General features: G+C 35.0%; 2 protein-coding genes across 3 annotated transcripts; one reads left to right on the top strand and one right to left on the bottom strand.

The window, feature by feature from the left end:
* Positions 1-4075: 4075 nt before the first annotated feature.
* Positions 4076-10417, top strand: LOC106061527 (uncharacterized). 2 transcript variants are annotated; one of them, XM_056030657.1, is made up of 4 exons: positions 4238-4421; positions 6004-6025; positions 7967-8098; positions 9069-10417. In XM_056030657.1, the coding sequence occupies exons 1-4, from the start codon at positions 4365-4367 to the stop codon at positions 9578-9580; spliced, it is 723 nt and encodes a 240-aa protein (XP_055886632.1). In that variant the 5' UTR covers positions 4238-4364; the 3' UTR covers positions 9581-10417. The 2 variants fall into 2 exon arrangements, 1 of the variants encoding a protein (XP_055886632.1); XR_008778129.1 differs by lacking the exon at positions 6004-6025 and having other exon boundaries at positions 4076-4367.
* Positions 10418-11789: 1372 nt separating this feature from the next.
* Positions 11790-12982, bottom strand: LOC106069098 (antistasin-like). Its single transcript, XM_013228681.2, has 2 exons — positions 12830-12982; positions 11790-12350 (listed from the first exon to the last, which is right to left on the bottom strand). The coding sequence occupies exons 1-2, from the start codon at positions 12888-12890 to the stop codon at positions 11857-11859; spliced, it is 555 nt and encodes a 184-aa protein (XP_013084135.2). The 5' UTR covers positions 12891-12982; the 3' UTR covers positions 11790-11856.
* Positions 12983-13865: the final 883 nt, after the last annotated feature.

The following is a 13865-nucleotide window of genomic DNA, read 5'->3' as shown; positions in this document are numbered from 1 at the left end:
GCTTCTGAGACGACTTCAACTGAATACAGGATTAATAGAGCTAAGTTTATAAACAATAGGGGCACTCATATCTGTACCATCAGCAGTCAAAAGGATTAATTGATTATTTCATTTATCTTTGTTCGTAGATAGATTACTTTAGGTTTTTTTCATTATTCCCCCGCCATTGTTATCACTTCCAATTTTATCTTTTATAACAGTGATGCCCAACATAAATCGACCTGCGGGCCATTTTAATTTCCGACACTGGTGTCGCGGGCCACATAAAGGAGAGATACAAAAATGAAATGAAATTGACCTGAAACTATTTGATTAGAAACCCGTGGATCTAGCATTTACATTCATTAATGGGATATTAGTTTTTTTTTTTCATGCGTCTGAAAACAGCTTCATTTCTCTAATAAAAATTTTAGCAACAGTGTAGCTAGCCTTACCAACGACTCATATTCTTGACTCTTTTTGATAAATATTAATATTAATCTTCCAATCTCTAGACGTAGTTTAACAATCTTTTTATTCAAATGGCGTAAAATTTGTTTTGTATTTGCATTTTAAAAAAAGGCAGACTTTATTTACAACTCAAAAATATTGGCTTATTATCATGTTCTTCCAAAAAAGTAATTTTTTTTTTATAAATTCTACATTAAGAGTCTCATAAACGCACAAATGTTGGTCATTGTACCAATTAATCGGAGTAAAATTGATGGCCCTAACGTAGGTAAAGAGACATTTTTAAACCTTTTCTTTGAAGGGGTGGGGGGTAGCGGATTTTATATACTTTGGCGGGCCGGATGGAACCACATCGCGGGCCGCATCTGGCCCGCGGGCCGTATTTTGGGCATCACTGTTTTATAACATTAAATAGTTTCATCTTTCAAACGAAATTAATCGATTTCTTTCTTGTACGCTATCTGGGTGTTGTGTGTTCCCAACCTGTAATAAGCGCTGGTCTACGGTGTCGTTATAAACCCCTAGACCTAACGTCACCAAACAAATTGATTTTAATTACTTACATCCTAGGGGCGCATGATAATTGCAGCTTATTCCAGCGGCGCATGACAGAGGTGAAACGATTCTTTTCGTTTGCACAAATACACAGACATACACAGAAGTGGGCGACCTCTGTCAATCAAGACAAGAACAGAGCGATACAAAAACTAGTTCGTACCTTACAAGGTCACATTTTATCAACCCCAGCCGTTGATCAGGAAACATGAAAAGGTCCAAAATGCCTATGTGTAGTCGATGAATGAACTCTTTATGTTGTGTCTGTTCTATTTATGTGTATGTTTCTGTTGTGTTGTCTCTATATGAGAAAATGGTCCTTGTAATTACAACAAATTTCCATAGGGATCAATAAAGCAGTCTTAGTCTTAGTCTGACATTAAATTTATATACGTAATTAATCTTGATTTCATCCCGTCCCTTAATTTTTTCTCTGACGTCGTTTCTATTATACATGGAAACACAGTAGACACATCTCGCTTGCCAGCTTGGGGATCAATGTGAATAGTAGTAGTTTGCTTTAGTTTTTATTGAAGAGATATTTTTTATAACCCCCATAAACGAGGGTTTAAGCTCAAAACCATCTATAAAGCAAATAAACTGAATTATAATATTGTGTGTTCAAGTGTTCGTTTGTACTAGATTAAACTGGGGACAAATGTGAATGCGGCTATTTAAAAAAGATTTTTTTTATAAAATTATCTCCCTTTAATCATTATTTTTATTTATTAAAAAAAAAAAAGGCTCATCTGAACTTTGATTTACACTAAAGAGCCATAGTAATGTATTCCATTTTTGTGAAGCAACAGACGCACTTTGTAGTTACGGTGCTAGCTTTCCCTTACTGTATTATCGACCAGGTCGTCAGTCTAGTTTAGTTTACCTACCTGTCTTTTAGTTGGTAAACGTAATTTCTCCTTACATGTCAGTATGTCACTCACGGTTCAGGGCTGAAAAAAGGGGAGACTAGCACCCGTTTTAATTGGGTTTTAGAGACGACTTTTTATTTAAGGTAACAGCCACTTCTTGATTTTCCTCAATAGTAACATACTTTATAAACAATACAGTATAAAGCCACGAAATATGAATTAATCACCTTGATCAATATGAAATATTAGATGACAATCCAAAGTTGTAGTGAATATTGATAATTTTTTGATGGAATGATTTATTGACTTGTACATTAATAGATAGAAATAGATAGATAGAAAGATAGATAGATAGATAGATAGATAGATAGATAGATAGATAGATATAGATAGATAGATAGATAGATAGATAGATACATAGAGATAGATAGATAGATAGATAGATAGATAGATAGATAGATAGATAGATAGATAGATAGATAGATAGATAGATAGATAGATAGATAGATAGATAGATAGATGGTTAGATAGATAGATAGATAGATAAATAGATTAGATCATGGCAGGACTGGTTTTATTGCAGTTCAAACAGTACCGGAGCCCAAGGTCTTACCATTAATAGCGTTTTCAACACATTATTTGTATTTTTATTTAATTCTATATAAGTAAAGTTACCCTTTCAGACATTGTGGTCTATAGGGTTTCTGTGGCCTACGGTTAACGAGGGTGTCATGTGGTCAGCACAACGACCAACCGCCTTTACTTTTCCCAAACTAATGTCAGGTACCCATTAGAGCTGGGTGGAGCCAGAGGCTGCCGCAGATCCCGAATATAAAAATACCAGTCTTCACCAGGATTCGAACACAATACGGTACCCCGGTACGGAAGCCAAGCGCTTTACAGCTCAACCACCGCGCCCCTCTTTACTTCTATAGGACGAATAGATTAGAAATAGATTAGAAATAGATTAGAAATGAGATGAAATTGATACACTCTTGTTTTTCGCCTTACAGAACTAGAATGGATTTAATATAGAGATTTTACAAAAGCAAGTACCTTTACACAATTCTTGGCCCCCGCTTTTGTAATTTCAGCACTGAACAAATATAAAAATACATACATAATATATAGAAACAGAACGGACTAATATAATTTAAATACTCTGAAGTCTATGTTGAAATACAAACAGCTCTCCGCCTACGAGTACCGTATGACGTCATTAGGTAAAGTTGAATATGAAATGAAGTTAGGGCGAATGAGTGGAAGTGAGAATACATTGAAAAAGTAAAATCAAGAATAGCTTTTCACTTGCTGGCAATAATATTTGAAAGCCTCTTTCCAATGGGCGTATACAGACCATATATTTAAACAACAGGGCATTGGAAACTTCCTAATCTAATCGTATTAGATATACTAGAATAGTTTATCTATCTATCTATCTATCTATCTATCTATACAGGGCTTTTTTTGTGACGGTAAGCACCGGTACGGCGTACCGGCACCTTTTTCAATGTGGGGAAAAAATATATCTTGTATTTTAACGTTTATTCTTAATATATTACTAAAAAGTTAGGTAACTTATCATTGAGTACCAGCACCTAATCACTGAGTACCGGAACCCATTTTTTTTTACAAGTAAAGCATTCTATCTATCTATCTATCTATCTATCTATCTATCTATCTATCTATCTATCTATCTATCTATCTATCTGCCTGTCTGTCTTTTCTGTCCTGTCAGTATGTTTATCTGTTTACTTATCTATCTATCTATCTGTCTATCTATCTATCTATCTATCTATCTATCTATCTATCTATCTATCTATCTATCTATCTATCTATCTATCTATCTATCTATCTATCTATCTGCCTGTCTGTCTTTTCTGTCCTGTCAGTATGTTTATCTGTTTACTTATCTATCTATCTATCTATCTATCTATCTATCTATCTATCTATCTATCTATCTATCTATCTATCTATCTATCTATCTATCTATCTATCTATCTATCTATCTATCTATCTCTTTCTATCTATCTTTCTGTCTATCTATCTTTCTGTCTATCTATGTATCTTTTTGTCCATCTTTCTGTCTATCTTTCTGTCTTGTCTTTCTGTCGTGTCTTCCTGTCTGTCTTTCTTCTTGTCTTATCTATATATCTATTGATCTTATCTATTTATAAATGTATGTAAGTTCTAAAAGATACAGGACCTGGTTTAAAAAAGCCAATGTTGGAAATTCTTGCATTTTAATTTAATTGGCCAAAAAAAGGTGTTTTCATAAAGCCTTTCCACCTGTGTGCTATTCAAATACGAGTCTTTGTATGTCCAGGCCCGCTGTAGATATATAAAACTGTGTTTTACTTCCTTGTTACACATTCTCCAGATGTACAGTGACTTGAGAAACAGGACCTCGTATTTTTTAATATCTAGACATTATAAGTTTCGAATTAATAAATAGTGACGTTATATACATATTATATAGAGTGTGTGAGTATGGTACGTATTATGTTAGTGAAACTGTACACAATTGTTTCATACAATAAATTAAAGGTAAGTATTAATGCTTTTATTTCATATATTTATGGTTTTAAAAAGCTGAAGAAATGAAAGAAACGTTATCATTCGGATATTTGAGATGTCATAGAAATTATGGGTACCGGTAGATCAAATAATAGATAACTAGTTCAATAGATTATTAAATTGTTATACAGTATATCAAAGATATATATATATATATGAATGTGGCAAAATATATAGGTCACAGCTGGGACTGCGCATCCACGGGAAATACTGTATTCCTCACTAATCTTCGGACTCGAAGACTAGTCTTATATATATATATATATATATATATATATATACATATATATGTGTGTGTGTGTGTGTGTGTGTGTGTGTGTGTGACCGAGAGGCTAAGTACGCTTGAATTGGCTACGAAGCAAGGGAGGCTCGTGTCTCGACACCCAAACTCGAGCAAAGCATAGCCCCTCACAAAACTGCTCCAAAGATTGAACCCTAAGCATGACAGTTGCGCTACATAAAAACTATTTACAAAATAGAGTTTGATGAACGATGAAGACGAGAAAGATGGAAAGTGTGAAAAAAAGAAACGTTCAGATATTACGTAACTAATTCAGTGGGAGGGGGGGTATATACATTTATCTCCATTAGTTTCAATGTGGATGTTGGGGAGGAGATCTGAAGATTGTTACATAACAAAAAATATTCACATGAAATAATTCAACTTTTTTTTTTGGATCACATTGCCATTATAACAATCTTGTTTATGTTTGTTACTTTATTACAGCGCCTTTTAGCCTACATTATATTTGTTAATAGAAAACGGTGGCCTCTTGACTTTCGCGGTTCCGACTTCACTTACCACAGTGTTGTGAACGAATTTCGGTGTGGGCGTGTTTGACGTTGAGCATCAGTGTCACTCTTAACTTTACGCCCCTGTCCCGTACCTGCCCAATGGTTGAATGGGTCAGCCTAGCGGGGATAACGTGAGGTCAGGACTGCAGAACGACAGTTGATGAACGGTTAAGCCTGTTTATGCGGGTAGTGAGATAGAAAGTTAGTAGGGTATTAAGTGCTCTAGGTCGGTATTAACTAGAGCTATACGAGTTTCTTACTTTGATAAAATGTTTGTGGTTCAATAGCAATCTGAAAGTCATCACACATGAGTTTTCAAATAACAACATTAATGGAAAAAATACCTCGCGCTTTTTTTTTTTTTTTTTAACACCACGGGTTTTTTCGACAGCTGTTCGCCGCCTCCCTATGTATATGTACCCAATAGGAGAAAAACATCAACAACTTAAAACGTCATCGAAGCGACGATAGTATTTGAAAACTTTTCCAGACATTTCTATATATACCATTATGAAAAATGTAATTTGATATAATATATCATTAAGAAATACGTATTTGTAAAATTCAAATTTTCTTACAATTGGGGGGGGGGGGAGTTTTGTTACGCTATGTTATAAGGGAGGTAAGGGGAGATAAAAAACGTGATTTTGTCTGTGTGTGTTTGTGACGTGTATCCAAACGTTCTTAGAATAAATATTTGACTAAATATCAAATATTATTATAAAAAAAACATTTTGTTTTGTTTTGTTTTTTACAGGTGGCATCTCTACGAAAGACAGGTGTTAGTGTCAACTATAAGTTCTTACTGATACAGAACACTCATGTTAAATGTTGTCGATCGGTTACTTGAGTGTTTCCCATACGCTTCCCTTAACGAAACACTTGTCACATTGAGTGTTTAGATCAACGCTTTCCTTGCTTTGTTCATTATTCCAGTCATTCGTGGAACACCTATTCAGGCCTCGCGGAACACTAGGGTTCCCCGGAACATAGTTTGGGAAACACTGGGTTATATTAATTGGTCCTATATTTACCGCAGTCACATGACCAGACCATTCGCTATTGCGCTCGTTTCAACAACATCATCTGGGTCAAGGCTAATGCGAACTTTAATTTCACCTAAACAAAACTTTTAACTTTTCTCTCTCTCTCTCTCTCTCTCTCTCTCTGCTTCTCTCTCTTTTTGACTCTTTCTATTTATCTTTTGATTTTGTTCTGTTTTTCCCTTATTCTTCCTCTCTCTCTATTTCTGTCTCTTTCTTTCTCTCTCTCTGACTCTTTTTCTTTCGCTCTCTCTATCTTTTTTCTATCTCTTTCTTCTCTCTCTCGCTCTCTCTCTCTCTCTCTCGGTTACAATATAGAGACGTATGATGCATTGAAGCTTAAACGCGGTGTCAGAGCCTAAAATGTTGAACCTGGTTGATGTGTGTTGTGCTCGGCAGAGCTGTTGTCGTAACAAATATCCTTATTTTATTCTTTGCTCGAGACTCGCCTTTATTTTGTCTTTCTAAATGTATAGCTAAGCTCTACTTTTGCATCTGTTTATTAACTCTAAGTTGCAGCTGAAACTTCTTATGGTACATCATGTGACCACAGGAACTCTTAGTGTTTAGTTATTCTTTCCCTTTGATCGGTGGTTCAGTGGAGGCTTGCTGTTTTTTTTTTTAATCCATTTGTATAATCGTCGGTGATCAGTTAACGCAGCTCTGCTTTCAGTGAGCTCTATTTCAAATCCTTATTCCAAAAGAGAAGAGTTTAATTATTGATGATCTTGTTTGCTTTTTAGTGAAAAATAAAAAGAAAGATTTTTTGAAATTCTATTACTTTAAACGATCAAATGTTGAATATGCCTGGACCATTTAATAATTCGACTGGAGCCGCCTCTGAGTTTGTGTGATAACACAAACTCACTTTGTAAACCTTTTTTTTTCTGACAGATTTATTTCGATCTTTTCATTCTAGTCCTGCAATTCTAAAATTTTGCTTGTTTATCTAACATTAAATTTTTTTTCAGCTCAGAAATTTACGTTTTGAAATGTTCAATGTTTCATGTGAATGCATTTGAAATGGGTTTTTATTTTTTGTTGTTTTTTCTTACAATTTATATTCATTGCTTAAGTTGTACAATTTTAAAATTCGCATATTCTTTTTACATATAATGAATTTTACAATACTTTTTAGAGGTTAGAATTTAAAGACATTGTCAAATACTTTTCCTTAAACTGGTGTATGATGTTATATATATATATATATATATATATATATATATATATATATATATATATATATATATATATATATATATATATATATATATATATATCAAATTCTGTTTTTTTTTTGTGATGTTTTTTATCACCGTAATAAAATATTTCCAAACAAAAATTGGTTTTCTTTTGAAAAAAAAGTGTTGTGTTAGTTAAATTAGCTCATAATTTTAATTAAGCTTAATTAAATATTGTTTTTAAAATTAGTTGTAATATTAGCTTATGATAAGATTGTAATTCTAATAATTCTTTTTATACTTGTAAATATGAAAAATAACTTTCCATATTGATCTTTCATGTAAGTTCTAAGAAAATTTTAAGGAAATTTCATTTTATTTTTAAATGGACTGGTTTTTTTTTTTTTTTTTTTTTTTTTTTCAAATTTATATATATTTCAATAATCAAGAAGCTAACATAGACATGTAGTTCATAAATTATGCGAATATTTTTCAGCTTGTAATAATGGAGTTCCGACCTGTGCGCCAAGTTGTAGCAACAGCTGCCACCCTAACGCTTGTGATATATTCACTGGAACCTGCAACACTGGATGTCCAGACGGTTATCTTCCTCCAAACTGTACACTACGTAAGTATCAGATCACCCCCCTTTCCTTTTCTCTTATCAATGAGTTTATTGATCTGTCGACCGACTTACTTCATTCTCGCCCTGTCTTTTTCCATGACAAGAAACTATACTATAAATTAGAAAGTAAGGCGTATTTATGCCAAAATGTGTGTATGTATGCTTGTATGTATGTTACGAATAGAAATCAAAATCGTTTGACAAATCTTGATAATACTTGGCATTAATGTTCCTGGGTACTAAATGGAACCGTGACGTATGTATAGTAGCCCTAAAGCAAACTTGAGACCCTAAAAAAAAGTTGCCCAACTCTATGAAAGTATTATAGGCCAGTGATGCCCAACCTAATTTGTCCAGAGGGCCATTTTAATTTCCGACCCATATGTCACGGGTCACGTGAACGAAAAGGTATCTAATACATTAATCAATTTGATATTTGAAGTTGTTTAGTTTTGTGCGTCAGAAAAAGCTTCATTTCTCTACTTAAAATATTAGCAATATTGTAGCTAGCTTTACAACAAACTAATTTTCTTGTCGCTTCTTGGTTAAATATTCACATCGATCCTCTAACATCTAGGCTTTAAAAGATTTAACAATCTTTTACTCGCTGCTCAAACCAAGAATGCCATCATATTTTTTACAAATCAAATATGTTTTGCTTAATAACCACAAAAATGTACGATACGTACACTCTTCCTGTTAGATTCTAGTTTCCGAGTCTCACATTATTACTGCTGTGTCTGTGTCACTTAATACATGAACTTTGTTTTTCATTCACACCTTTGAACGCTCTGAACATCACAGCCACATCACAATGTACCGTTTGGAAGCTGGGTCTGTTAGAAGACCGTGGTGGGGTCCGAACGCTTAACTTATTCAGTCTCTAACCACAAACGAAAAGATTAGAAAGTCCGTACATTATTATTGGTTATCTGTGTCAATACATAAGGTTTTTTTTTTCACTTTTTTGTAGCTCTGAACATCACAGAATCCGATGTACCGGCTGGAGGATGGGTCGGTGTAGGCATCGCATCATGTGTCGTCCTGCTTCTAATTGTCATCGCGGTCGTATTCCTCTACAGGAGAAAACGAATAAAACACAATCAACCCGCGAGGAAGTCAAAGGTCACGAAACAACCAGACAACGATCCTTACGATGACCCAGACGAATCTGACCATTACGACACGATAGAGCCACCGAAGCCGTATGAGAGAGAGTACGCCAAGTCCCCCTCAGAGCAGGACAAGGACATCCCAGACAAGCAGTACGATCACCTCAGTGGGGAAACAGCTCCGAAAAACGACTACGCCAAAGTAGAAAACCATGACAACGCTAAAGAACTTGAAGACGACCAAAGTTCTAAGAAAAGTTATACTGAGCTAGAGGCTGAATCTGAATTGAACCAATATTCTTATTCAGACCAATCCAAGAATGAGAAATTGGGAAGACTATTTATCGTATCAGATTATATTGATGTAATATAAGCTTCAGTCCATAACCAATAAGTATAGCTTTAATCTATGTAAGTTTCGAAAATCAATTTTTCAATAAATAAATTTATCGTAAATAATACATTATACGTTACATTAGTAGTGGGCACCGGTATTTCACAAAATGTACTACAACATCTAGATCTATACTTTGACTTTATCTATAGCCGTATAAGAATACGTTTAATTGCAGGAACATAAGTACAGATTTTTATAGCCTACATATACGTATAGGCAATTATGATTAATTATTTTAATGAGCTAGTTACTTATTTTAATACTTTAGATATTAACAAAGTTGAGAATTTTAGGGAAAGTACTTATTGTAATTTTTTTTTAACATAGAAGTAAATCCAGAATGCAACAGTGCAATGGCTGTTCAAATGGTATCAAGAAATTTAGTAGTCAGCTCAACAATGACAATACTCTCTCGAGTTCTTACCTTTAGATATCTCCTCTCTTTTTGAGCAAAATTTTAAGTCACGTGGTTATGGCTTACTAGTACATAGGCTATAAGCCAAGTTACTGTAAGACTGACACTAGCATAGGTCTAAACTTGTACGCTTCTTTCCCAGAGCTGAAATAAAGCTTATATACAAGTCAAACTGAGTGAATGAGAAAAATAAATGTCAACACATTGATATCATCATATGTCATTTTGTGTTTCACTGATTATTACTTAATGTGCCATCTCTTGTACCTCACGAATAGCTGTAGAAGTTAATAAACTATTAGGACTTTATATACAAACTATTCTAATGTATTTTCTGGTTGTCTCACCTGTAGAATTTCTTTAAAAAAAAAATAACTTCAATAAATAGTACATGTTAATTCCAGTTTGTTTATTTCTTTTCGTATTGCCTTTGTTCACGATTTATATAGGCTATGCTAATTTTAGGCTTGGATTCTTCTTTCAGCCTCAGTGCAGAGGCGTAGGTAGGGTGGAGGGATGGGAGGGGGAGAATTTGAAAATCACCAGGGCCCTCACTTGAGGGGGGGGGGCTCACAAATGAGTATTTTTTACACTAAATGTAAAATATTACGCAAAATAAAAGGGGCCCCCAAAGAGGTCAAGCCCTCCGTGCCTCCGAATGATGGCAAAGTCATAGCTACGCCACTGACTCAGTGTTCAGTGTCCACTTTTCTAAACCATATAGGAGTACACAGACCACTAGGGAAGAATGCAATGTTAAAACAAAAAAAAAGAAAATGAGATATCTGTGTGTGTGTGTTATACTAAACAGTATTCTATATGTAAGATAAAGAAAAACATTCGGGACTCACAGGTAACTCATGAAAGCTTAAGTATATCTTTTTTTTTCACGATTCTCTCCCCTTTGTGCGTTATATTAGCTGTTAAATTTTAGACAGAAAGATTTTAAGCTTTTGTGTCTTTCTGGGGGAGGGGTGGGGGGTTTTCATAGGTAGCTCATGATTAATCACGTCTTTTTGTCTCAGAGATCATTTCCTTTTGTGCACATGTGTAATAAGATTTTATGTCGAAATGTATTAATTTATCAAGATTTATGAGCTAGTCATATAATTAGATTGTTTCCCCTTTGAAATCTCGGTGGCTGCACTCCTTAGTTCCAAAGTAAATCACTGAAAGTATTGGCGATACTCATTACTGCACCACTACTTTGATCCACATAGGATGTAGAAATAAATCTAATGAATCTTTTTGTCAGTCTTACAAAAAACTAGGACATTTTATGATGAATGGATTTGGGGATAATTACATTTACTAAAATTTAAACAAAAATTAAGATCATTCCAAACTTTATTCCCATGATTGAATGTACTTCCTATAATAATAACATTAAATTAACAAAGAAAGATTATCAGCTTCTTTTGGCTGTACAATCAACTCGGACAGAATAAATTGCATAGAGAGAGTGGAGAAAATTTACTGCCATGAAATTGTTGGTGAACATACATGTTACATGGAGTTAAGGTCATCTGTTTATTTGGCCAGCAGGGTGGCATGTGGCCAGCTCAACGGACAACCAACTTTACTATCCACAGCTAAAGCCAAGTACCCATTAGAGCTGGTTAGACTCATAAGGGTCACAAAGATTCCCGAAATTCAAAATCCCATTCTTCGCCGAGATTCGAACCCAGGACCCCAGGTTCGGAAGCCAAGCCATTAACCACTCAGCCACCACGATAACATGTATTTATATATAAATGATAAACGCAATGCAACGATTTTTATTCTTTATTCAGACGATGTACATCTGTTCGTGGTAATAAAGTGTTTTGATTTTTTCTCATATATGAGGCGTTTCAGTGATACGAGGCTGGCAGGTACACACTCTGCAGCCATCAGTGTAATGCCAATTGGTCCCATACAGGCATATGCAGTCCGCTGGTGGTGGGCAATATTTACATTTGCAGATACTGCAACCGTTGGCGTCAGTCGCAAGTCCAAACGCACACTTGAGAAGTGGACACACTGCGGGCTGACAGTTTGGTTTGCAGGTGCAGGTATCACATCCATCGGGATCTTTCATGAAACCATGTTCGCAAATGACTTCTGGCCGACAGTCAATGGCTGGGCATGGCTGTGGCAAACATCTACAGAAAGTGCAACCGTTGGGGTCAGTGACAATCTCTTTGTTGCATGCCATGAGATGACAGAACGATGGTGGACATGATGGTCTAAATTCGCATGTTGGACAACCGCTGGCATCTTCAAGAAAGCCTTGCGTACAGTTCGTGGATGGACATTTCCTGAGAGGACAATCTATGGTAGACAAGGACACTGAAAAAGACATTGTTAAAAATGAAAATTTATCGTCAAAATTTACATTAAGAAAACGATAGACTGAATTCCACATTATTTGAAAGTGTAAGTCGTAAAATTATTTGCAGTGGTCAAATTATAATTTTTTTGATTACCATTATCAATATATCTTTCACTAACACTAACTAAGATAATCCTTTATTTTTTTTACGATTTAGAGGCTAACAAAAAAAGATAATCCAACCTGAACACTTCCATAATCCCAACACCAACCAAAATGACATTGTCTTTAAACTTTTGAAAGTGTGCAGAAATAAATATTATCAGTCTCAACAAATAATGCTAACCTAGTAACCCAACCAAAGTACCTTGCATATATCACAGAAACTCATGTAATTCAAAAGTCGAATCCATACAATTAATTATTTACACCTGCTTAAATGTGTGTACTTAAAAAAAAAAGCACACAGTTTGAGATACAAGTACTAACAACTTACCAGTCAGCCCAAGCTCTATTGATACCGACACAATGAAAACACAGACTAAAAACTTTGCCATTCTATTGTTTCCAGAATCAGTTTTCAATTGTCTAACAGCGAGCAAAGAAAATACAAGAAAGACAACCGGTTTGTTTTTTTCTTATATACTGACAAATCAGGATATGCAAGATTTCCTTATCGCATAAGTATTAGATTTAAGATATTGTCAACCTGTTCGTTGTTCGGCTACACTACATCCTGAATCCAAGTATTTCGGTACCTTAAGTACACATATTTATTTATCTGCATTTTTTTCCAGTGGTCCGTACGTTGTGACCGGGGTTCAAGGTATCATTTAGCGGTCATTTAGGATTTAAAATTAAAAAAAAATGCTTTTAAAGAAAAACACTAGCATAAATCAGTCATGTAATGAAATTTTTAAAAGATCTAGACTAGCAATAATAAATTTGGCTGCTTGAACGTGCGGTTTGCGCGCTGGACTATCATTCGGATTTATCGATAGTCCCTGTTTGAAACCATGCCCGCTCCCATCCCCCGTCGTCCATCGGGAGGTTTGGACTAGAGAGGAAGTTACCTTCAACTCTGAAGGAGCATCCGAAACATGTAAAACATTTTACAAACAAACAAACAAACAAAAACACATCTGGGTGATTAGACATATGCTTACTAATTGTTTTTGTTGACCACTTTGTCCTGTTCTAACGTTCTCTATACTCTATGATCCTATCATTTGTCTGGACCAGTTGAGACAGGGGTTGAGGGGGGGGGGAGGAAGAAAGAAAAAAGGGCTAACATGTTAATGTTACCTTGATCGCTTTCTTAATGAGTTTACATAAAACAGTGGCGTAGCTAATGATTTTGGGGCTTGAACTCATTAGGGATTCCTGCATGTTGACATTTAACATCATGATGTGAGGTAACGGCGTAATATTTAATGTAAAATCAAATTTCGGAAACTCATTATGGGGCACCCTTCAAGTGGGGGCCTGGGGGATTTTCAAAGTTGAACGCCCCCCCCCCCCCAGCTAAACAA

The sequence above is a fragment of the Biomphalaria glabrata genome, chromosome 5 (assembly GCF_947242115.1).
Source record: "Biomphalaria glabrata chromosome 5, xgBioGlab47.1, whole genome shotgun sequence".
Lineage (NCBI taxonomy): Eukaryota > Metazoa > Mollusca > Gastropoda > Planorbidae > Biomphalaria > Biomphalaria glabrata.
Note: the sequence above shows the minus strand (reverse complement) of the source record. Positions and strands in the feature narration are given on the sequence as shown.